Here is a 25,688-nt window from a genome sequence, read left to right on the forward strand (position 1 = left end):
ATCACTGATCACGTTTCAATAGATTAAATAACGTGACAGTGTCACGTATTTTCGTGAGACCGGGTTGAAATATCGCTTAAGTATTCAAGTCCCCTCTTGGCAACTTCTTTAAAAGAAATCAAAAAAACACATTTGAAGTTATATTATGACAAAATAACTTAAAACTAAACTCTTATGTTTTTGTATTTTTTAAATGACCAGAAATAGAGGTCCACACTTGGTCGATGAAAACCGATAGTCCCCTGTTGGTAGGGTAAACGTGTGTGCGTGCGTGCGTGCGTGCGTGATTGTGTCTGTTTGTGTCTTTCTGTCTGTCTGTCTTTCTGTTTGTCCATCTGTCTGTGCCTACTACTACTTTCAACTCAATATGAAATATTTATTTCTGATATTCAGAGTAGGACACAAATAAAACTAAAGCATTTTATTACATACAGTACATCTGCAATATCTGTCATTGTGCGCTTGTATCAATCTCAACCATTCCGGTTGAATTTTAGCTGTGAGCTGGGATCTCTTTTGATAAGCATTGGCAGACCTTCTGGTTTATTTGTCTATTTTCAGTCTGCCTTTCTTGCCTTTAAATATCTAGAAATACAAGGTTTTGTCTCGTTTTCATGGACACCGGCAGTCTAGTGATGGACAAAAGGATCATTATTCCAAATACAATATTATGTACCAAATGTGGAGGTGACTTTTTTATTCTTTAATTTGACGGGTGATAAAAAATGTAATAGGAGTAGTGATGTAATTGTAGGATTACGAATTAAGCCCACACGAATACATTTTTTATTTTAAAGTATTATTATAATGTCATTCTCTGAATATTATAATTGCTTAAGCAGGCAATGACACTCAAGCAATGCATGCATTTAAAACAAAGGAGAGGCGTGTACATGTAAAGCCATACTGAGTTAATATAGTACTCACCACTAGATGGAAACAACGTACCCCTTCGACCCGAATTATACACACACGGAAGTGGTATCAAATGTGGACCTTCAGGATCTCCGTAGAACAATTTTTGTCGACTGGTGTTTTGGTAAATGTATGTTTTGTATGTTGAAGTTAAACAATTCAAGGTAAGCCGTCCACGCGTTATTTAATCTATTGATGGTATCGATCTAGACACTGGTTTCACACGGGTTCGAAGCGAGGAGGTGTTGGTTCTAGTTCAGGTTTGGACAGCAGCAAGCTACCATCTTACCGGTGGGCTAACCACACTGGTGGGGCTGATAATCAACTAAAACCAGATCTCTGGAGAGCGGAATCCAGCCTGCTTTGGACAGCTGACACTATGTTATGCGCGGTTTTTGAATGGCAATATCTCGACTCGAAACTATGCATTTAGAGTGAGTTACTATACTGGTGAAATTACATAGTAACCATGTGTATTATGTATATATAGGTCATTTGTTTATGCATTTTAAAACTCACCGTGTGTTCTTCTTACTGTAACGTTAGACGAGACCCTGTACATCCCTCACACATGACCCACTGAGAAGCTATATCCAGAGCCATAACTCTGCAGGAGAAACTTGGGGTAAGGGTATTGTCTGCTGCGAGTTTGTTTGCCTTCCTCATACATAGTTTGGCTCAATGCATGGGTTGTGAATTGTCCCTGTTTTAATGGACGTCTTGTTCTTCTAGCTTTCACAAAGTGTGACCCATGCTTTCTGATGAGCTCGACTCCAAACCCGAGGTAAACTCGACGTTACTTTATTAACGTCACAACGATTACTTTTCGCGAGAATCCTTTGAATCCCTCGATGAGCTTTTAAGTACTGTGTAAGTTGTTCTGTAGCTATGAATAATTGGATCCTAGTTCTGATCTGACCCCATTGTTGATCTAAATATAAGCTCCATCCCACATTGTATAGACTCTATAAGCTCATTGTCTATGGAGGAGGTATAGTAGCCTCATTGGTATTCTGCTGTCGGTTTCTTCTCGAGCTTTGCTAGATAAATATAACTCCTGCCACGGATCACAATAATTTACCATAATGTTCTCTGTGGTCTGAACAAATCCTTCAGACCTTTCTGCAGTCGTTTCTGCTCTCTCTTAAGATGTGTGTTTTTCCCATCTCTTTGATCAGCTGCTGGTGCAGTTTGTACAGAACGCGTCCATCCCATTGGTCCAAGGTCTGGAGGACTCAGAATCCAAGCACTGCCTTTCCCTGTTGGCGCCCACTGAGGTCTCTCTGTGTGGCCCACTGGAGCTCACAGGTCAGCAGCCGGTCGTCTCCTCGGGCTAAAGCGCCGCGCTTTAGTCGACTGCTGCTGTTATTGTCCTGTAGTGCAGGTTCAGCATTCATTTGCTGTATAACTCGACTAAACGTTAAGGCTGCAATGTGCAAGAGTTGCTGTTTCCGTGCCGGCTCCAGTCAGAGAGAGAGAGAGAGAGAGAGAGAGAGAGAGAGAGAGAGAGAGAGAGAGAGAGAGAGAGAGAGAGAGAGAGAGAGAGAGAGAGAGAGAGAGAGAGAGAGAGAGAGAGAGAGAGAGAGAGAGAGAGAGAGAGAGAGAGAGAGAGAGAGAGAGAGAGAGAGAGAGAGAGAGAGAGAGAGAGAGAGAGAGAGAGAGAGAGAGAGAGAGAGAGAGAGAGAGAGAGAGAGAGAGACTCCTCTATGCTGCTGCAGAGTCTGAGCAATTAACCTAAATCCCCGTAGTTATGTGAGCGTCTACGTGACAGAATGTACTTTAGAGCACATCTCAAACCAATACCATTAGCATATTGTGCCACTAACTTTGATGTGCTTCTTTGATGTGATTAAGAGGTTGTTTCACAATGTTTACTTTTAATTAACACTTGAGTCGTACAAATCTCCTAATTGTGCGACACACGTGGTGGTGTGTTTTAGAAAACTGCACATCGATAAAGTTTGACTCCCTCGACTTGTTGTTGCAGATGGCCGCCTCAGCCACGAACCCGTGCGGTCCCCCACGCTGTCCGACTTCGGGGCCGCGTCGGGGCAGGGGCCCCTGGGGGTCCATAGTCCCTTGGGGGTCCGGTCCCACGGCTCCCAGAGTCCCCCTCCCATCCTCCACGAGCTCCAGCAGTCGGACACCCCGTCCTACGTGCTGCTGAATCTCGCTAAAGGTTAGGGCACAGCCGACCGTGCCCGCCAAACATCCCCCTTCAGCTGACAGCGTCAGAGGCTGGGGGGGGGGGGGGGTTTGAGGTGCAAGACGAGAAGGAGCAGGCTGGGGTTAGGCGACCTTCTCAGTGACTGGCTCAAGCGTACGCACACACACCTCTCTACCACAACGGGTGGGCGGCATGTATCTCAGGAGGAAGAGCGGGGTTGGCTGGTAACTGCAAGGTTGTTAGATCGATCCCCGGCTTGAGTGTCAAGGTGTGCCTGAGCAAGGCGCCTAACCCTAACTGCTCCTGACGCGCAGGCTGTCGCCCTGTGTGTCTGATGCCGCCGTCGGTGTGGGAATGTGTGAATGAATGGGTGAATGCTAGGGCAATATTGTAAAGCGCTTTGGGTGGCCTCTGGTTACAAAAAAGCGTCATATAAATTACGGCTGAGCGATTTGGGGTAATAATCTAATTGCGATTATTTTCACCAATATTGCGATGGCGATTTAATTTGCGATTTTTATAATTTATTAAGTTCCTCATGTTGTGTATTATTCACTAAAAAATGTCAACATAAAAACTGCTCTTTCCTTTAAGCCAGGCCGATTCATTTATATTATAAACTTCTTTATTTAACTATTGAATTGTAAAATAAAAAAAAATGAATCGTACTGATTTCCAGTCAGTAATGGCAACAAATCAATTTTTTTTTATTATTCGCAGCCTTTGCGATTTGCATACCGCGTTCTATTACATCGCGATGTTGATTTGAATTCGATGAACCGTTCAGCCCTAATACAGACGCAGTCCGTTCATCCAGTGGCCTCTAGAACCGTGCTCTGGTTCCAAGGCTTGACACTGATCTCGCTCCCTCCCTCCCCCCCCCCACCCAGGCCTCTCGGCCTCCTCTGAGCCGCTCATCTTCTCGGCGGACGGGGCGGGCGAGGAGGACGACGAGGGCGTGTCGTCGGGGGACTACGGCATCGACGGCAGCGCCCCCTGGTACCTGCGGGTGCAGGAGCTGGCCCACGACAGCCTGATCGCCGCCACGCGTGCCCAGCTGGCCCGGGACGCCAAGGCCAGCCAGGAGGCCAGGGCCGCCGACGTCTTTCACAGTGAGGACCTTTTGGCCCTTATCTCCTCCACAGTTTTCTATCGTCACACCCTCTCCCGCGTAGTTTTCTATAGAGGGTGGTGTAAGGTTCCCAAGGTCCCACCTCCCCAACCTCCCCCTCATCATTTTCTACAGAGGGCAATATTAGGGTCACCTCCTCCCCCTGAAAGATTTCTAGAGATGGCGATATTGGGGTGCCACCCTCTCCCTGGTCGTTTTCTAGAGAGTCTGATATTGGGGTCCCACCCTCCCCCTCATAGTATTCTAGAGAAGGCGATATCGGGGTCCAACCGTCTACCTCGTAGTTTTCTAGAGAGGGCGCTATAACGGTCCCGCCTTCCGCCTGATGGTTTTCTGGAGAAGGCATTATTAAGGTCCCACCCTCTCCCTCGTAGTTTTCTAGAGAAGGTGACGTCAGCGTCCCGCCCTCCCCCTCTTGGTCTTCTAGTGGGCGGGTGGGCGATAGTTGGTGTGTCTTTCAGTGAAATTAGGTTTCCTTAACAGTAATGGCTCCTCGTTATCTGGGGTCGGGTCGGGAGGGCAGCAGCTCAAGTAGGGGGCCCCAGACTTCCCTTTTCCCGGGCCACATTGTACCCCTACCGGTAATGCCCTTAACGGTAATGTTCTCCCACCTCGTTTCCTAGAGGTTTCAATGCCCTAACGTTTTCTAGAGTGGTTGATGCCAGTGTGCCCAAAGCATTAATACTATGCCAGTTTCTCTGTGTTTAATACCCCAGAATCCTGTACTTAGTATGTCATTGTTAAAAAGATGCATTGGTTTCACATCATTGAAGGACATTTGTTTTAACAAGGAAAAATCTTGAAAGCGTAATTTGACGCGAGTCATTGAGAATCTATTAACGTTAATATTCTGAAGTTAATATTTTACCTTTTTAATTCACTTCAAAGCGGCTGTGTGGTTTCATCCGTCATCCAACTGCAATATCGGACCACTTCAACTCCTCATCAACACTGGAACAAATTGGGATATTAGGGTCCCACTCTATCCCTTTTAGTTTTCTAGAGAGGGTTATATAAGGTTCACCACTCATTGTTTTCTAGAGGGGGCGATGTAAGGGTCAAACCCTCCTTATAGTCTTCTAGAGAAGGCGGTTTTAGTGTGTCTTTAACTGAAATGAGGTCTCCTTAAAAGTAATGCCTTTAATCGTAATGATCTCCTACAAAGTTTCCTAGAGGTGGTGATATTTAAGGGAAATGAGTTGTCTTTCCAATCCCCCAACGTTTTCCAGAGAGATTGATGCCAGTGTGCCCTGAGCGCTAATACTAAGTGAGTTTCTTTGTGTTTCATACCCCAGAGTCCTGGAGTAAGTACGTCATTGTTAAAAAGATGTATTGGTTTCATATCATTGAAGGACATCGGTTTGAACAAAGAAAAATCATGAAAGTAGCGAAATGGGATGCGCATCACTGAGAATTTATTAACGTTAATATTATGAAGCTATTATCTCACCTCGGATTCATGTGCGTCTTCATCCGTCAGCCAACTGCAATATCTTAGGACCACTCTGGTCTCCTCATCAACGCTGGAACAAAGTTTGTCACGTCTCAGCCCGACCCTCAGTGAGTCCCACTGTGTCGGGTTACAATCTGAAAAGAGCCGTAATTGCCCTCCCATTATACTTCATTAGGTTATGCACGGCCCATTTAGCCGCGGGGTGGGGGTCGCTCAGAGACACATTAACGCCGGAGCTCGTGCCCCTCGCGTCGCACGGAGGAGGCCGACAAATGCCTTGGCGGCGGGGGGTCCGGGGCAGGTTAAAGCGGGGACTGATTGCATTCAAATGCGTTATGAGTGTGAGTCACACCCCCCGGTTCATAGCCGAGCCATCAGACCGGACCCAAGGCCGCTGATTAACCTCCACGCCGCCACAAGGGCCTGCTCCACTCCTCGCCCCTAACACCCGTTCTCTCCGCCTCTCCCCCTCTTCCCCCCTCTCTCATTTTCCTCCCTCTCACTCTCCATCTCGTTTTCTCTCTCTCTCGTCCTCCGGCGTCTTTTTCGTGCGTTCCATCGCTCTATAATTTCTTCCCTCGTTTCCTCTCTCGTTCTCTCCCTATCCCCCCCCTCTTTCTCTCTTCCTCTCGTTCTCCCTCCCTCTCTCTCACTTCCCTTCTCACTCCCTCTCCCCCCCCCCCCCCCCCGTCTGCCCATCTTTCCTCTGTTGCCTAGGCGACCACGCGCACAGCTTCGCGTCGGACGAGGATCAGCGGGAGGCGACGTCGCCCCGGCCCCCCCGCCCGTCGCTCTCCAAGCAGATGCTGCGCTGCTCGTTCGAGGGCTGCTGCCGCACCTTCACCTGGCCGGCGCACCTCAAGTACCACCTCAAGACCCACAGGTGAGGGGCCGCACGTCGGGGGGGGGGGGGGGGGGGGGGGTTCAGAGTAGGGCAGCTCAATTATGGTAATTATGGTAATTATCCTAATTGCGATTATTTTGAAATCGGGGAAAGAATATACAGAAAAGGTACAAATAAAAAAAGGTTTGAAAGTAATGTGCAAATATGAATCCAGCTGTTTCTATAAAACACTTAATGAATCCAAAAATATACTTAAAAAAAAAAAATATATATATATATATATATATATATATATATAAAAATAATAACGTTTGAACTCCATTATATTCGTTTGGAGATTGTTCAACCCAAAAATCTAAATTGTGTTTAAAAGTTTAATGAATTGCACAGCCCTACTTCAGAGTTCTCCTAGTCTCTGCATAGCCTCCCCCCCTTACCCCCCCCCCACCCCTCTTACACAGTTATTGTATGTTGTCCGTCCTGGCACTTAATGTACGCTCTTATTTTATGTTGTACGTCCTGACACTTAAAAAAAGTACTTAGCATTGTGTAGCATCTTATCCTAGCTATCTCTGTTGTGTACGGGGACAGGGTTAACCTAGCGATTGTGAGTGATTGACACTTGTTTCTTTGAACATCCTTACTGTACGCACAGCGATGTATATATTGTTGTTTCTCGTTTTTCTGACAAATGTACTTATAGTAAGCTTTGGATAAAAGCGTCTGCTAAATGCGCTAAATGGAAGTGCCTCTTCGCCACCAAGGGTTCCATTGTTACCTGTGATCCCGTGCTGTGAAGCGTGTGTCTTTCCTCTCCCTCTTTATACCGGCTCTCCTCTCGTGTCTCTGTACGCAAAGGCTCAGAGGCCCGTATGGAAGTGTGCTTTAAAAAAAAAAAAAAACGTCTTATCTTTTCATTAAAATTACTGTGTCGCATCAAATTAAATCGAGAGTGACACGGCTATTTGGAAGCCATGTTTTATGAAATTGTTTCAGGATTGCTCTTGCAAGCCTTCCTGCTTCGGGTTTTCCTGATGTCAGTGTTGATTTTTACAGACGTCGTCGTGATCTTCTGTTAATGCCGCCGAAACGGCAGTATTAACACTTTTTCCTGAATAGCTCGAGGTGGGGTAGGTGTTAGAGTACGGATCTGCAGTGTGATGTTGAAAGGAGCTTTGGTATGGATCAGCATTAGGCCTCACCTCGATGCCATGGAAACCCAGGAACAAATGAAACAAGCGCTGTGCCTGAAGTTCTGCACTTGTTCACTCCTTCCCTAATCCCCTAAAAGTGTAAATATCGCACATTATTTAGGTAGCACAGTACCGGCGGTGAGTAAGGGTAATTCTGACACTAATTATGTGCTTTTGTCAGTGTGATGCGTCTGGTGGCACTAACAAGCTGCCGCGAGTTGGAACCCGATTAAAATAAAAACTGCTCTGCGTCACTGCGATTAAAGTGCAGCTCAGGAGTACACCTCTTCCACGGCAATGTGGGTCTGAAGTACTGCCCTATAGTACCATGGTGGTGTAACCTCCTTCGTGCACTCATCGTTCAAACGGCACTACACTTAAAACGGCGAAAAACCCTTAAATCACCTAAACACTGCGCTACACAGAGCGAACGCGTGACTAACTTCAGACGCAGGGGTTTGGTCAAGGGCTGGATAGGGTTCCACTTTGACTCAACGCAAGTGGGTTCACGGACCCGTTACGTCCTTGCGGACCCCCAAGATACCGCCTCCAAAAAAATTGTACCCTTGCGTCAAGGCAACGCAGCAGCAAGGGCTGTGATTGGTCCGCTCACTAAAACCCGACGCGGAACCGAAACAGGTTCCCGACTGCGCCGAAGCGTCTGCTCGGTCCTTGCGATGCGTCGTCGTGGAACCATAATCATCCCTTGGTTTCGGACGCAGGGGGGGGTCCACAAGGTCCCACCATGACTGGGGGGGAGGGGGTTTGGCGTGGTGTTCATTGGCGCTTTTGTGGTTCCCCCCCCCCCCCCCCCCCCCCCCCCCCCCCTGGCCAGGAACGACCGGACGTTCCGGTGCGGCGCGGAGGGCTGTGGGAAGAGCTTCTACGTGCTGCAGCGGCTGCAGGTCCACCAGCGCACCCACAGCGGGGACAAGCCCTTCATCTGCAAGGACTGCGGCAAGAAGTTCAGCACGGCCGGCAACCTGAAGAACCACCGCCGCACGCACACCGGTAGGGGCACGCACTGATTATGTCATGATGTTTAGGAGAATAACGGCAGAAACAGGGTGAGGGTGATGTCATGATGTTTAGGAGAATAACGGTAGAAACAGGGTGAGGGTGATGTCATGATGTTCAGGAGAATAACGGTAGAAACAGGGTGAGGGTGATGTCATGATGTTTAGGAGAATAACGGTAGAAACAGGGTGAGGGTGATGTCATTATGTTTACTATAATTATAGTAGGAACACGTTGATGATTATATGATGTTCATAAGAATTATAGTAGGAAAACATTGATTATATCATATTTATAAGAATTATAGTGGGAACACATTGAAGATGAGGTTGTGATGTTTATAAGAATTATAGTATGAAAACATTGATTATATGATGTTTATAAGAATTATAGTGGGAACACATTGAAGATGATGTCATGATGTTTATAAGAATTATAGTAGGAACACCTTGATGATTATATGATGTTTATAAGAATTATAGTGGGAACACATTGAAGATATGATGTTTATGAGAATTATAGTAGGAACACCTTGATGATTATATGATGTTTATAAGAATTATAGTAGAACACCTTGATGATTATATGATGTTTATAAGAATTATAGTAGGAACACCTTGATGATGTTTAGAAGACTTATCGTGGGAACGCTCCAGATGATGATGTGATGGTGAGGATGTTTAAGAGGATGATTGTAAGGACACATTGATCCTGAGGTCGTATGACTTCACAATGATGCTCATGGATATCGACAAGAGTACAACACAATAATGATCATGTTGACAATTATACATTTTAATTGTTGATGACGATGCATTATATGAATAATAGAACGATTATAATAAGGATCTGATCATGATAATAATGATTATAATTCATATCACGGAACAATCGAACGATTTGATGTTTCTGTCACACACGGGCTACATCGCCTGCCTCTCTCGGGCCATCCCATAATACTCCACGTAGGGTGAAAGTGATGTCTACTACACCCCTGATTTCACAGGCGATGATCTTACCGCTGCGTTCCGTGTCCCAATGAGCCTTTCATCATTGTTTTTAGGACCACCTCCTCCGTCGTATAGTGGACACAATCCCACCGCAGTCGGAGCGGTTCAGCCAAGTGGCTCCTCTCCAGAGCTTTAGAAGGCTTCTTTATCGGGTTCCAGGCAGATGAAACGGGGCCGGGCTGGGCCGCGCGCGTCGGTCGGGCGGCCATTAAAACTATAAAAGTTGTTTGTGCAAGCGGTGCAACTCTGCCTAAATCAGCACATTCCCTCCCCAAAAGACACCTCCCACGTTCATGTAAATGTTGGGATCTGGGGGGGGGTGGGGGTGGTGCTGAAGGAAGGGAAAGCAAACAAACGTGTGTGTGTGTGTGTGTCTCTCTTCTTTTGTGTGTGCGTGTGTGAATGTGTGTCTCTCTGCGCGTGTTTTTCTCTCTGCGTGTGTGTGTGTCTCTCTGCACGTGTGTGTGTGTGTGTGTGCTTGTGGCTGTTTGTGCGTGTCTCTTTCTGTGTCTGTGTTTGTGTGTCTCTTTGTGTGTGTGTGTGTCTGTGTCTCTTTGTTTGTGTGTGTGTGTGTGTCTGTCTGTCTGTCTCTTTGTGTGTGTGTGTCTGTGTGTCTGTGTCTGTATGTGTCTGTGTCTCTTTGTGTGTGTGTGTGTCTCTCTCTGTGTGTTTGTGTGTGTGTGTCTGTCTCTTTGTGTGTGTGTGTGTGTGTGTGTGTGTGTGTGTGTGTGTGTGCCTGGTGGGCGGCGGGCTGTCAGGGGAGAAGCCGTTCCTGTGTGAAGCAGATGGCTGCGGGCGGTCCTTCGCCGAGTACTCCAGCCTCCGGAAGCATATGCTCGTGCACTCAGGTGAGCGACGTCCGGGCGCCACCAACCCAAACACTCAGACGGCCTCCTCGTTACCACGCCGTCCAGCCCTCATCGTGTGTGTGTGTGTGTGTGTGTGTGTGTGTGTGTGTGTGTGTGTGTGTGTGTGTGTGTGTGTGTGTGTGTGTGTGTGTGTGTGTGTGTGTGTGTGTGTGTGTGTGTGTGTGTGCGCGCCAGGTGAGAAGCCCCATCAGTGTGGGATCTGTGGGAAGATGTTCTCCCAGTCGGGGAGCCGGAACGTCCACATGCGGAAGAGACACGGCGAAGAAGGGCCCCCCTGTGAAGGAACGGAAACAGGTCTGCCCCCCCCCCTCAGTCTCTCTCTCACCCCCCCCCCCCCCCTCCGTGTTGAGTCGTCTCTCTCTCCCTCCCTTCCTCCCCCGTTTCTCTCTCGCCGTATCCTCCCACCCCATTTCTCTCCCTCCCTCTCTTCCTCCCCCGTCTCTCCCTCTCTTCCTCCCCCGTCTCTCTCTCTCTCTCTCTCTCTCTCTCTCTCTCTCTCTCTCTCTCTCTCTCTCTCTCTCTCTCTCTCTCTCTCTCTCTCTCTCTCTCTCTCTCTCTCTCTCTCTCTCTCTCTCTCTCTCTCTCTCTCTCTCTCTTCCTCCCCCCTCTCTCTCTCTCTCTCTCTCTCTCTCTTCCTCCCCCCTCTCTCTCTCTTCCTCCCCCCTCTCCCTCCCTCCCTCTCTCTCTCTCTCTCTCTCTCTCTCTCTCTCCCCTCCCACCCTCTGTCTCTCTCCCTCCCTCATGGCTTCTCCCCTGCCATTGCTTTCTGTTATCTAGTTATCCATCCTCTTCACAGCTCTGTTCAGAGGATTCATTAGGAGGCAAACAGGAATCATAGGGCTCACACGTACACGTGTAGATACGACACTTTTGATTGGTATTGCTTGGACTCTACACATGTGAAATCAGAGATTCAGAGACAAAAGTTTTTCGTGGAATAACTCGCACACAATATGTGCTAACCTCAATCTTCTAATGTAATATTTTTTTTTATTTGACACGGTGATGTTATACACAAACTGCGCCAAAAAATGAAATCAATTTCATTTGGAAGTTTTACAATAATTGGAACGATTCCACAACCTCTCCAGCTGCAAAGTAAACAAACCAAGCCTTCAGGCTAGTTCATTATCCAAGGATCAAATCACACTTTCCATCAGTCTTCACACGGCGAAGCATCAAACAAACCTAATCCACACCTTTCGCCTGCTATCTTTAACCTGCCGATCGCCTGTTCTCTATCTCGCCACATCTGTGCTCATTCCTTCTAATGGTGAAGGTCACATCCGAGTCTCAACCCTCGGCTGCTCCTGTTCCTTTTACGATTCGCACTTTGGTGGTTCAGAAGTGTTCCTCTGCCACCCGAGTGACCTTTCCCGCCTGCGCTCGCAGGAAGCTACAAATGTAGGAGGGGTGTACCTCTTGACGGCTCCGTCTGCTACGGCGAGGGACATAATCGAGGCGCGCGTGTGTGTGTGTGTGTGTGTGTGTGTGTGTGTGTGTGTGTGTGTGTGTGTGTGTGTGTGTGTGTGTGTGTGTGTGTGTGTGTGTGTGTGTGTGTGTGTGTGTGTGTGTGTGTGTGTTCGACAGGCGAGGCGCTGACCCACAGTAGCCTGCTGGAGGCTGACAGCGAGACCAGCAACGGCATGGTCACCATGACGACTGCGACGTCGGGGAACCTCCATCACCACGCCATGCTGAGAGCTCAAGGTATCTGGGGGGGGGGGGGGGGGGGGGGGGGGTGTTGTGCGCACCTTACTCGTGTCTGGTAGTGCACCTAAGCCGTGATATAACGCAGTCTTTTATGACGGTGTTATTCCTGGGAGCGAGTCAAAACTCTGTCCTTTCTTAAGGGTTATGAATTTTTCCCCGTCCCGTCTTTAAAAGTTATTAAAAGGAAGAAGTAGAAATAAAAACCTCCTCCTTCTCCTGCCGGATGGCTTGGCTGTGACCGTTGCAGTGATTGCCTCCCCTGATGGACCCCTCAGAGGTCGTTCCTGGCCGTCGACGGTCCACTGCGTGCCGCCAGCCCGAGTGTATATTTGTCCGGTTCCCCGCTCTGCTGTTTGCTTCTGCTCCGCCGTAAATCCTGAGATCCTTCACTTGGTCGTTTTATAGGCAATTTTTATGGCGCGATCGCCGCTCTAAGATTCACGCACCGGAAAATTGGCGATCAGATGGTGACCGTGTCATATCTGAATACGCGGCATCACAGCAGGTGTACTGCTGTGATGGATCCATAGACCTGTTGTATTAATACATTTATTTGCATAATACCGGGGATTGCCTTGGGGGAGAGGACACACACTTATTCCATCCCCCTTCTCTTCCAGGCTCCGCAGACTCCGTGGTGGTTCTGACCCAACCACATGACTTGGTGACCATGACAACGGCGGGGCATCCATACCCCGAAGATGTGGTCGCGTTGCTATAGATAGTGGGGACGGGGGATGGGGCTCTTTCTTCGTTATTTTTCTATCCTCGAGAATTCCCCTAACGGTTTACCGCCCACTTGTCTTTGCAAACAGGACTGGACTAAATGAATAAATCTATATTTTTTGTAAATATGCTAAATAACTCATGGCTGTAGATATTTGTAACTCACCTGACCTGGTGGTGTTTTTTTGGTTGTTGTTTTTTGGTGCAAAGGAAGAAGTGTGAATGCAAGAAGTTTATACAACCGATTTTTCCTCAAGTTCAGATTTTTGTTTTTCTTCAAAGACTCCCCAAAGATAGACTGGACACGGATGTAGTAGCCATGACTGCTCTTTATGAGGACTCTGTCGTGCTCGTTGGACATTTTCAGTACACAGAGGTCCACTGAACCAATGTTTTTTATTTTTTACAACAACAACTTTAAATGCATCATTGCTCCGGAACGACTTTCAATAAAGGGGTATCTGTTGCAAAAGAACGCCACCCGTTTAAAAACCAACCTCTATATGCCAAGCTCCGACGTGACATTTCAGAAAAGGTGACGAGATTATCTGGTGAAAATGAATTACGTTTTGCTCTTTGAAAGGAATATCTGATTCAATACCGTTTTCAGATTGCATCTGCCCTCAGACAACGTTTAGTCGCTTTAGCGGGTGAAACAAATAGAATCAGTGCTTTTTCTAATTTACATAATGATAAAAGTGTGTCGCCAGACACTTCCGATTTCTTTCCCCACTCTTTAACTTAAATACAATGCTACAAACTAAAAAAGACACACATTATGGTATCACCATCGGATTCTAGCATGGAAAAACATGTTCAAAAAAAGACTAGCTCAGATTCCTTTGGCAGTAGAGCGGGACAAAGGGGAGGGGGGGAGGAGTGGAGGGGGGGAGGAGTGGGGGGGGGGGGGGGGTCTCGTGGACAGCGGCGTGTACGGTGTGAGGCAGGGGGGGAGCCCGTCGCATGCGGGGCAACAGGTCCTGCATTTACCGCTCGATATGTTAACGCGCACGAGTCATTTCTGGTAAAAGCCATTAAGGAACACTCTGGAGGTTGGTAACGCCACTTAGGAAATAAAATGAAGCAAAGCACAGACGTCTGGACAGTCGACCACCACCACTCGTACTCCTGTACATTAGTTACCAAACACCACCGCCGGCTCAAGAGGCTGGGGGTGGGCGGTGGGGGGGGGGTGGGAGGTAGGGAGTGGGGAGAGGAGAGGCTCTCTTTCACACACACACACACACACACACACACACACACACACACACCTCAGCGTATCTTCAGGTTGTAGAAGTGGTCCAACATGGCGCCCAGAGACCAGCTGGCCTCGGCGTGTTTAACCTTCTTGGTCAGCTAGGAGGGGAGGGAGGGGGGGAGACAGGGGAGGGATGCAAACAGAGACCAAATCACACATTTGCCTTTTTCTATCTACTGTAATAAAACAATAGAGGTGACGTGATTTGTTTGTGTTTTGGTGTCATTCTTTTCTCTCGCAGACGGTTTGTTACTATATCTCTTAACAAACCATCCACGAGGACTACAAGGTGCAAAAAAGAAACCTATGTTTGTGTAACAATAGGCCTTTTTTATTATTTTTTTTTACACACAAACCATAACCTGCTAGAGCTGAGCGAGCGAGCCTGGCCACATTTCATTGTTCGCTCTCTCTCTCTCATTAAGGCTGTATTAAACCCCCTCGCCCGCCCTGGCTCTTACAAGAGCCGTAATGGAGGCTGCAAATGGAAGGCACTCACGCCTTAATCCCCCCCATTCAACGACCGAGGTACACAGTGCAAGCGCAAAATGATTCAGAGTGCGCCCGGCATTGATTTTCCAAACTCAGATCTTTGTCCTTGTTGACAGTGCGCAGAGTTAACCGCGGTCGGCCTCACCTGTAGCACGGTGCTCTCCTTGAAGCCGAAGCCCTCCTTCAGCAGGCAGGTGATGTAGGTCAGGTCCAGGCACAGGAAGGGCCTGGCCACGCCCGGTCCCCCCTCAGCCATCTTGTTGCACACTGAGAAAGAAAAAAAACACCTTTGAGGGCCGTGTTCCTTGTTAGCCGAGCTAATAGGTGCATATCTGCATGCAGCTGTGGGGAATGAGGCAGGGGGGAGGGGGGCCGAGGAGGGGGGGGTAGTGGTGGGTGGGGGGATTGAGATGCAGGGCAGCGTCTCTGGAGCAGCTGCGGAGAGCTGGCCGTGTAATAAGGTGTCGACCGGGGGCGTTCCACTCACCCTCCTTAGCGCGCTTCTTGAAGTCTCTGACCTCCAGCGTGCCCCCACGAACACCGTCTGTGGGGGAGGGGGGGGGGGAGAGAGAGGGGAGAGAGGGAAGGGAGGAAGGAAGGAAAGAGGCAATAGAGGGAGAGGGATGGGAGGGAGAGGCAATAGAGGGAGAGAATGGGAGGGAGAGAGGCAATAGAGGGAGAGAATGGAAGGGAGAGGGAATAGATGGATGGGGGGAGGGGGCAATGGAGGGCTTGTGAGGGAAGGGGTGGGTGGGGGAAGAGGGAGTGAAGATGAAGAGATGGCAGGGAGGAGGGGAATGAGCGGGAAGAGAATGAGGAGAGAGGCGGGGGAAGAGCAAAGGGAACGGCGGTGAGAACGGGGTGAGCTGGATGGGGGGGGGGGGGGTCCAGCGACTCAGCCCGACCGCTGCCCCCTCTATCATAATGAGAGGCGCAGCCGTCGCGTGTGCGGATTTCCATAATTCCAAGAATAGCTCTGTGGCCTATCAGCCGCCAGCACGAGAGCGGCCATTTCTCTAATAACTACAATCACCTATATCTTTCCAACTCCCCCTCCACCCACCACCACTACCACCACCACCACCACCCCCCCCACCCCCACCCGCCGCCCTACACCCGTGTGAGACGGGGTCTTGTGACTCACACATCTCCCGTCTCGATTTAGAAGCGAGCGCCGCAGCACCCTGCTGGGTGGATGTAATTACGTAAGGCTCCGCGTGTGCGTGTGTGCGTGTGAGTACTCTCACGGTTTGCGCAGGCGTGCGTGCGCGCCACACACACACACAGCACCACTCACCGATGAGGCCGGCGTCCACGGCGCGGTCGAAGTAGTAGGAGAAGGCGTAGAAGGCGGTGCCGTCGCCGAGCTCCGGGGGCTGGTGGACCACCCCCTGCACCACCTTAAGCACCTCCTGGTGGCACGGCCGGTAGCCTGCGTTGCCTGGGAAACACAAGGGTGTATTTATATATATATATGTGTTTATATATATATTTATATGCACATGGGTTGTGCAGTCCATGTTGAACGATTGACTGTCGAGGGATTCGTCCATCGCTCTGGACCCTAGGGACTCCCAGTGGATTCAGATTAGTGGTCTTCAAGGAGCCCGTTGGTGGGGGGGGCTTAGGGGGGCTTACTTTGCTCAAGGGCGCCTTTGTACGACAGGCAGCGGGCGTTGGGGATCGAACCTTGAACCTTTCGCCCGGGAGTCTGACGCACCCGCCGCTACTCTGCCCACTCTAGTCTACGCTCCGATTATGTTCATTTTGATACAATTTAGTAAATCTTTATACAATTTAAAAAGTAATGTGTTCATGAGTGGAATCATAAATAAAACTTGCCTTGGCAAGCCAGAAAACAAAAAAATCTTGTAAAAAAATGAAAAGAAAAAAAATGAATTCCATCATAGCTCGCGGCCCTCTCACCGTCGTGGGCCCCTCGGAGGTGGTAAGTGAGCCCCCCGAATCTCCACTGGTCGCTGAACCGGTTGGGCAGACAGGCGCTGGTGAAGACCCTCCACTCCAGCCCTGCAGGGAGCGCCACCCCCGGGGGGTACGAGGAGAGGATTGAGAGGGTCAGTCCGTGATTAAACGACCGCCACTCTTGCCCGTGGGACACTCACTCCAGGTTTTCAATCAAAGTCCCAAATTCGCCTTGAGCATTTGGTCTATTTCTTTCCACCAGGCAGAGTGGGATAATCGACTAGCTGTTCAATTGTTTTTAGTACGCACGCCTGCATTTATTTAACCGGCCAGATGGTCAACCTCATCCGCTATCGGCTGCTGGCAGGTGTTCATTATGGGCCCTTGTGGTTCATTTGTTTCTCCCCCCCCCCCCCCACCCCCCTCATTCAACCCTCGGATTAATGTGTTAACATAACGGCTACACTTACGAAACCACATTTCTCCCTCCCTCCACCTCCTCCCTCCCCCTCCTCCCTAATCAACAAAACAACAACAACAACAACCCCAGCGCCCTCTCCGCCCTGAAGGTGTCCAGGGCGGACATTTTGCACGTGTACCTTCAGCCCCCAGGGCCCCCAGCGTCGCCAGTCGTCCCGCCATCAGTCCGTTCCCCAGGTAACTGCGGGGCGGGGGGGGGGGGTCAGAGAGAATTCATCACATGGTGCTTACAGAACAAGGCTGTGTGTGGGCGCCCAGGGACCGCCCTATAGCTGGCGGCCCCCCCCTTCCGAAAAGTAGGCCAAACGAGCGCCAGATCCGAAGCTACGCTTCCAGCGTCCGCGTTCTGGGTGAACACACACAAGGCGATTTTTCGCAGGGTGAAAATTTGATATTTCAAAAGAGCAGGACTATTTGGAAACTATCGGGGCTTTTTCTTCTCCTTTTTTTTGGGGTTGTTGCTGAAACTAGTGCAGGGAACTGGGTCAGTTGGCTCCGAATAGAGTCTGTTTTCAAATCGTACGTGTGATCCAAGTGGTTGGCTGGGAAGAGAGAGAGAGGGTGCTTGTGTCTTGGCCACACACGGCCGTCTATTTAAATCAGGGACTGGGGGACGAACGGTTGCACGTCAACAGCGCCTCAAGTATGGCATTTAGTCTTTAGTGAAGCTGTGAAGTGGGACAGAGAGCCGGAGAACGGGAAAACGACATGTCTCGAGAGTGCGGCTTTTCATAGGCAATCCACCAGCAGAACATACCTGTGACTGTACAGCTGGTGGGACGAGTTGAACACCTCGAACTGGGCGACATAGTCCACACCGGGGGAGCTTTCAATGGTCTTCTAAACACACAGAGCAGGAGAACATCTGCCCATCAATGGTCTTCAAATCAACACCAAGCTTAAAATAAACGTGTTATTATGCACACAATATGCCAAGTGCCTACCCGGAGATTTGGCAGGAAGGTGATCTGAGTGGATCCTCCCCCAAGATCCAGGATTCCCACGGTGTTCTGAGTGTTTGCGTACAGGTGACCTAGAAAAATATCTACTCTTTACTGTGTCCCTATGCATGAGGGGGGGGGGGGGGTGGGGGTCTAGCGTCTAGTTAGAGACGCGCTCTGATCTTATGGAGATACGGTACCTGCGCTGTTTGAACTAGGTTTGAAAGGAAGGAGAAATATAGGGAGAAACCGTAGACAGGCGGCACTGTATCTATTAGTCATTTCAGTGGTTTTTACGAGGATGCCAGAATTCACAATATGGTGGCACTAACTTTGATGTCGCGCGGGATAGGAAGAATTATCTTTATAGGCATGCACAGGTATTGATCGTGTAATTTATCTCGTCTCCTTTATGTTGTTTGGGGCGATACAAATTATCTGTACTGGCAGGTGCCCAAGAGTGGGAACTGAGCGGAATCAGAAAGTCAGAAAAAATCAATTGGTGTCTGTGCATCTGCAATTGTAATAGATCAGCTAGACGTGGACCTTGCCAACGGCCTTGCCAACGGTTATATTTTATGCTTTATTTATACAAGGTATAAAAAGCAAGGCACAATATAAACTCTCGCGATTGAGTGATACATACATTGTATGTCCTATCATAATGTTCAAACAGGCGAGATGAAACATTTGGTCCCCGTCTCCGTTTGGAAGTATAGCCGACTGAAAGACCAGTCAAACCAGTCTGGTTTGTTGTATATTATAAGAACACACATCATTTGTTATTGGCTGTGTGATAAATGTAATTAATTGAGGTATCATCAATCGATTAAAAGATTCATAGTTGCGATCTATTGCTATCCGTGATGCTAACACAAGGAAAAATACGAATACATCGCCAACGTCTCTTCTATGCGTGTCTTATCGTTTTATGATTTGGTCCTCCTCGACTGCCAAAATGTTTACTAATTTGTTTTGTTTGATTATCTTTTAATCAGCATGTTCATCATGGCTTGGCAGAACCTTATTGGTTCGTATGGAAATGTGCATACTGGCACGGATATTTCAAAATCAAAATCCTTGTGTTTCAGGGGAGGGCTTGCCATGCATCAATGCATCGGGGAAGCCAGCCGAACACCCGATGTTCATGTGTCCCATCTTCCTGATGGTTATTCCACCTCAGAATGTACCAGTGTAGCAGAAAACCTGTGTTTGGGTGGAGAGCGTGGTGGCAGGCAGGCAGGGACCTTTCAGATGTCTTTAAAAACCCACCTGTCAGGAAGTTGATGGTGATCCAGGCCAGCACTCCTATAGCGAACGAGGCGGAGGCAAAACAAACAGAGGCGACGTGATTTCAGGATGAACACACAAGCACGTCGCGGCCGCCCTGAGCCGGTGAACCGGCACAACGCCGTCTTGAGCACAATAATTACGGTGTACAACACGGGCCCTTGAACGAGGCGCAGACACTCGACATCGCAGAAATGTTTCGGAAAAAGCGCTGACAAATAAATTACACTGTGGCACAACCCCCCGAAAAAGACATAATTACAGCCTTGAGTGGGTCATCACAGCACCGCCGCAGGGCCAAAACACTCCCATCTTCTCCCCTTAATCGTTATTCCGAGAGAACGCAATAACCCCCCCCCCCCCTGCGGTTTTTTGTGAAATCCGTCTTGGGTAAACAAGCGGGAATGAAATTGCGTATAGTGCTGGGCGAAAATGGAAGGGAGAGTCAGAGTCCTGAAGAGGGGGGGGGGGGGGGTGAGACTGCACCTTCACTGGTGCCGTCCATCATGCCCACGCCGTCATCGGGCAACAGGAAGGGAGAGTCTTCCAGCACGTCTTCCACCTGGGGGGAGACGCCCAACACGCGGTTCAATGCTCAGCGTTGGCGGACGACCCGCTGAAAGGGATTCTGGGTTTGAGCCCCGATGTCCACCCCACACCCGACAGCCTGCTACGAGTTGTCCCTGATCAAGGCGGACCCCCCCCCCCCCCCCCCCCCCCCCGACGTCTCTTTAATAACATGCATCTTGAATTCACTGTCATTGGCTTCGGATAAGTGTTTGCTTGAGATGACTAAATAGTAAAGAGCGGGTGGGGGGGATGGGGGAGAATGGCGGTTAGTGCTCTTAAGAAAACAGAGTAAACGAAGACGAAGTGATGCGAAGAGAGTTGTGTAAAAAGGGGGAGGAAAGGATAAGCCTTATCCGTCATCTTTGATTAGTTATCTCTAATGGTAGCCCCGGTCGAGGTGTCCTCTCCACCAGGGAGAGGGAGACTTAATTAATTCTCCCGTGCAGAGATGATTTATATTAAAAAGTACCCCTCATCTCCCATGATGCCCCAGGGCCTGCCCTTTTGGAGCCCGCTTTCCCCCCCCCTCTCAGCGCGCAGCTCTCCCTCCGCCCCCGCTACAGTCACCGACGCTCTCCCTAACTCCTACCTCAGAAGAACCTGTCAGAACGATTCAGACGGGCTCTACTGCGCCCTCCTCCTCCTCCACTCTCCCCTGCTCCCTTCGCCACGCTCGGCTGAGCCCCGGCACTCTCCCCGTCCCTGGTGCTCCCCGCTAACAGAGCCAGACACCGCGGCCCAGTTCCATCGGTTCGGCTCCCGCACTACCTGCTCCAGCAGCGTCCGGGCTTTCTCCGGGGCCAGGAGCCGGAGGCCGGCCGTGGCCCTCAGGATCACCGGGGTCCGCTTCCACTCCAGCCGAGGGACCGTCTTCTTGGCCACCTTCAGCAGCATCTTCACCGTGTGGGCGGCCTTCTCGCCCCCCCCACGCGGGGGTGCACATGAGTTTGGTTAGAATGAGGAAACCCTTTGGTTAGAATGATACCCTTTGGTTAGAATGAGGATACCCTTTGGTTAGAATGAGGATACCCTTTGGTTAGAATGAGGATATCTTTTGGTTAATATATGGATACCATTTGGTTAAAATGTGGACACCTTTCTGTTAAAATGTGGGTACCATTTGGCTAAAATATAATAATAATAATAGATCCGTTTTTTATAGCGCTTTTCTAAATACTCAAAGGTGCTTTACAAATAAGAAAGGAATACATACAGACAGTACAGACAAAAACAAAAGGGGAAAAAATAAACCACACCACAACAATAGACAACACATTAAGGAAGCGGGAGAGAGTGGAAGATGGCAGAGGATGATTTGGTTAGAAATATGGATCCCATTTGGTTAAAATGTGGATACCCATTGTTATAATGTGGATTCCTTTCTGTTATAAAAGGAATATTTTGGTTAGAAATGTTGTAAACATTGGTGAATGCAGCGGAATAAATATTCATGTTTTGGAGGTATTTTGTATAAAAATAACAAATATGTAGTGAAAGAAGTGTGCTATATAAAAAAAACTCAGATTTGTTCAGTAGATTTTGATACAACCAAACACTGACGGTGTAACGAGTTTGTCGAGACTCCGTCAACCTTGTTTTTTTTTTTTTATAAACCCTTGAAACTCACTAATGTATTCTCCCTGGCATACTATTTTTCAATCATCAAAGCGTGTCTCTGAGAAGTGTTTCTTTGCAGTGTAGAGGCAGCAGGCTCGTTATTTGGTCTGTATTATTTCAGATCAATAGTATCGACCGCGTTTGATGAGCCACTCACTGTTTCTGGAGAGTCAGCATAAGCAGACAGGCCCGGTTTTATGGAATGGAACATCTCATTGTCCAACACAGGCAGCACTTGTGGAGCGAAACACAAAAACAGGCAAAGACACCCAATCAACCAAAGGCTAATAAAACACAAAAAACATAATATTCAACATATGCTCTCCAGGAATGAAATGAGCAGTTTCTACAGAGGTGTCGGATTTCGGCAAGAGAGAATGTGCGAGAAAGACTGTGTGAGAGAGTGAGTGTGAGAGAAGACGGAAAAAGTGAAGTAGAAGATTTGTTCAAAACGCCCCGAAAGGCAAACTGCCAATTAGTGCTGCTGTTCTCCTGCTTCCTCCGGTGCTGCGTCGGCTAAGTGTTGTGGAGGAACTCGCGTCCTTGTTGCGCTCTCTGTCTGCTCCGTCTCATCATCGACCGCTGTGTGTTTTAGCTCAAAGTCACAACGTCGCGGCTCCAGACTCCAGGCCTGTCGCTACGGCTCACGGATACGACGAACTAGAACAATGTGACGCAACGTGTCCACAAAGGAAGACCGAGACGAAACGAAAACAACGGCCCGTTGCCTTGTTTTAGTCAACACATCTATTTTCAAAATAAGTTTGTTGGAGAACGGCAGCAGGCCTTCCTGTGTCCTGATGGATGAAGGTGTAGACGTGGATGCGGGCCTACCTGTGTCCTGATGGATGAAGGTGTAGACGTGGATGCGGGTGCCCGTACTGCCCGCGTCGAACATCACGCCGTAGAAGATGCGGCTGGAGTTGGCCGGTCGGCTCAGGCCCATGAGGAAACGGGCGGCGCTGCCGTAGGCGGCGTCCGGGTCGGAGGTCCGTCCGGTCCAGGCGTGAGCCGGCGCCGCCAGCAGCAGCAGCAGCAGCAGCAGCAGCAGCAGGGGTGGCGTCGGCACGGCGTCGGCCCTCATCCTCGCTCCGGAGTCCCACGAGAGAGACGACACAGGGTTCAGTTCCTGCCGCCGCGGTGCCACCGTGACGGGGGTGTTAAGAGCTGTTGTGGACAAACCTGTGAGATTCGACCCACACCTGGCTGGCAGCTTACACACTACACACACCTGACAGCTTCCACACTACACACCACTACACGCCTGAGAGCTTCCACTCTAATAGACAAACCTGAGAGCTTCCACAGTGCACACTTGTTGTGGTGCCCACGGATAGCCTTCCAATGGGGCGGGGCTAACACTCACACATGGAGGTAATAGGGAGTAATTATGTTCAGGTCAATACCACACAACTATCCCGGGCACGCCCTTTGTAGTCATTCTAGCCGACCACGCTAAAGTACTTCCCTACAATCTGCTGAGAGATGCACAGACATGACCCCATCAGGACTCAGCATGCTCACGTTTCAGGCTCAACACTGTAATCTATAATTGACGGGGAATTATTCATTGAAATTTTTATATATAATTTATTGAAAAATGATATCAACCTTGTTCATATCATTACTAATATATGGTAAAGCCCTTTGTATACATTCGACTTTACACCTAGAGATAGCTTCCTTTCCACCTCTCCATTTTAAAATGTGTTGAGGTAGTTTGCATTCGCGTTGCAGTCACGGCGCCTGGTGCTCGGCCCCAGCCAATCTTCTGCCTCCTTTGTATTGTAAATTTATTTGGCTTGCAGCCTTGCAGACACGTATCCGTTCTTCCTAGAATAGTGCAGGTTAACATTGTCACTCCGGCCACGGCCAACACCAGCCCTGGCCAAACCTAAACTCTCCACAATGCTCACATCCCCTCACTCTTTTACCCTTTGTTGTTAATGTGTTTCCCCATAAGAATCATGTCCATCCAATGTCTCACTGAATGCATGCTTGGTAAATGGCTCCCTGCATCTCCCCTTCATCTTGCTCCAAGAATGAAATCAAATATTTTGTGGTCACGGAGTGTCCTTATGATAAGTTATTCTTCATTAATATAAGTTTACTGATAAAAAGTAAATAATTACAATAAATCATTTACCCTACACCCAAATCTCCACAATCTACCTGTAGGCATGAAGAGTGATGCTCCTCCCTAATCATTAATTGCCCACATAAAATAAATTGCTGTGTGCTAAATTAATAACCTGCACTCAACAAAAATGTTGCTTCAAGCCAGTCACTAATTGAAGACTTATGTTAAGTGACTTTTATGGATGAGGAACCCTTGCAATTCAAGGTTTGATATTGATACAATATAGTCTATTTAGCTGGTAGGAGACTTTTACATTTAGTCAGGGCTTGTTAAACACGCCATAAGAGAGCAAGCTTCAGCAGATCACAGAGGCTGCCTCCATGATAAACAAGAGCGCATGGTGCTTATTTTTTTAGACTTGTAATGAGATCATATAGAGTATGATCTCACCATAACAACAAGCATATGTCGTCAACAATTTTAACAAGATCCCACTGGTTCAGTTGGTGCTTGTCGACCGCGATATGAAACAACAGTTCCATAATCACATGATACCTTTCGAGAACACAAAATGCATAAGAGCTCATTTGCTTATTAGTGGGAAAAAAAAACCTTGCTTAAATGAGCTGGCAGAGTAGAATGGTACAGCCCTTGTTTGAAGTAACTGGCTGTAACTCGCTGGAGCCTTTTGCCCTGAAGACATCATTTCGGGCGCCAAGCGATCAGCGCTGAATAATGACTTTGATTTAGAAGTTGCGTAATAGAAGTTTGCAACCGCCTAATGCGAGGCAAGCGAGCCGGAACGCGTTGCGTGGCTGTCATAAGGACACTTCAATTGAAGGCGTAATCATGTGCATTGCCTAATTACAATATACTTAATTAACTAGACTAAACTATATCCCAATTAGATCATGTTCGAGAGGGACTATTCGGAGTAGGGATTGTGCTGCGGCATGATAAAAATAGCAACAACAAAAAAACTCTTGCCTAACCGTAATGATAAGACTTTCCAATAAGGGAGTTCTTTGAGAAAACGCAGAGGTCAACCACTGGACTTATATCGCCAGTTGAATTCAATAAAATCATTCAAGAGAACCATTTAGGCTACCAAATGCCAGACACTATGAATGCTGTGTTTTTCTATTCGTCCGACAGTAACGATTGTTCTTTGGGATTTTTATATGGTCACTTTTCTGCTTAGTTTGAACCAATGAATCAAATTTTGCTCACACTGTTACACCACAGGTGAATGGTATGATCATAGACACTACGCAGTCTATACTTATACTATACATCCGATATCGTCTTGGTTTTAGTTTGTCTTGCTAACTATTCAGATCCAACTCCTTTAGATTGTAGAATTGATTTATGAGCTACAAGATGAGAGGTAATCTACCATATTAACCTGAAAGCCGATGTGTCTGAATAAATTTATATTTAAATAAAAGGTACCTTGCTCGTAGTAGCCACATAAACCCATGAAACAATATGTAGTAGCCACTGAGACCCGTGAAACAGTATGTTGTAGCCCCAGAACCCAATGAAACATTATGTAGCATCTACATAAACCCATGAAACAGTATGTTGTATCAACATAAACCCATGAAACATTATCCCCTAGCCACAGTCTAGCGTTAGCTAGTAGTAGCCCATAGACCGTGCATCTATGACAAAAATAGCTTAAACAAACTTTGAGGAGCACTTGTCGGCGAATCCCCCCTAAACACACAGTATTTGGGTAAATAACAAAGTTCGAGATCATATCTGAAATCATATAAAGTAGGAATGTTGACAGAATGGGTTTGTTTGCAGAGTTTCTCGGCGTTACAAACTACGCTCACCATGATAAGCTCTCGAGCAGCAGATTTGCAGCTGAGCGCACAACTACGTCACAGGCGGTGCTCACACGTAGAGCCAATAGGTGGAGCTTGCCCTAGTCGAGCCCAGAGTGATAGATATAACATTATTCTCTCTCTATGGCTCAGCCCAGAACCACTC

General features: G+C 48.3%; 2 protein-coding genes across 4 annotated transcripts; one reads left to right on the forward strand and one right to left on the reverse strand.

Moving 5' to 3' along the window:
- The first annotated feature begins 962 nt into the window (after positions 1-962).
- znf410 (zinc finger protein 410) lies at positions 963-13,519 on the forward strand. Of its 3 annotated transcripts, none has more exons than XM_030344680.1 (12): positions 963-1,039; positions 1,462-1,540; positions 1,648-1,699; positions 2,094-2,223; positions 2,903-3,094; positions 3,973-4,194; positions 6,385-6,550; positions 8,540-8,715; positions 10,490-10,579; positions 10,775-10,894; positions 12,191-12,310; positions 12,934-13,519. In XM_030344680.1, the coding sequence occupies exons 3-12, from the start codon at positions 1,667-1,669 to the stop codon at positions 13,032-13,034; spliced, it is 1,350 nt and encodes a 449-aa protein (XP_030200540.1). In that variant the 5' UTR covers positions 963-1,039; positions 1,462-1,540; positions 1,648-1,666; the 3' UTR covers positions 13,035-13,519. The 3 variants fall into 3 exon arrangements, with proteins under 3 accessions (XP_030200540.1, XP_030200539.1, XP_030200538.1); XM_030344679.1 differs by having other exon boundaries at positions 967-1,349; XM_030344678.1 differs by having other exon boundaries at positions 967-1,079.
- LOC115534069 (ectonucleoside triphosphate diphosphohydrolase 5) lies at positions 3,238-25,623 on the reverse strand. Its single transcript, XM_030344681.1, has 15 exons — positions 25,532-25,623; positions 22,445-22,777; positions 21,768-21,844; positions 20,762-20,905; positions 19,910-19,985; positions 19,406-19,441; positions 18,137-18,225; positions 17,950-18,032; positions 17,312-17,373; positions 16,716-16,817; positions 16,087-16,230; positions 15,277-15,333; positions 14,935-15,056; positions 14,273-14,395; positions 3,238-3,249 (listed from the first exon to the last, which is right to left on the reverse strand). Exons 2-14 carry the CDS (start codon positions 22,692-22,694, stop codon positions 14,312-14,314), a joined length of 1,326 nt encoding a protein of 441 aa, XP_030200541.1. The 5' UTR covers positions 22,695-22,777; positions 25,532-25,623; the 3' UTR covers positions 3,238-3,249; positions 14,273-14,311.
- Between the last annotated feature and the right edge of the window lie 65 nt (positions 25,624-25,688).

The sequence above is a fragment of the Gadus morhua genome, chromosome 21 (assembly GCF_902167405.1).
Source record: "Gadus morhua chromosome 21, gadMor3.0, whole genome shotgun sequence".
NCBI lineage: Eukaryota > Metazoa > Chordata > Actinopteri > Gadiformes > Gadidae > Gadus > Gadus morhua.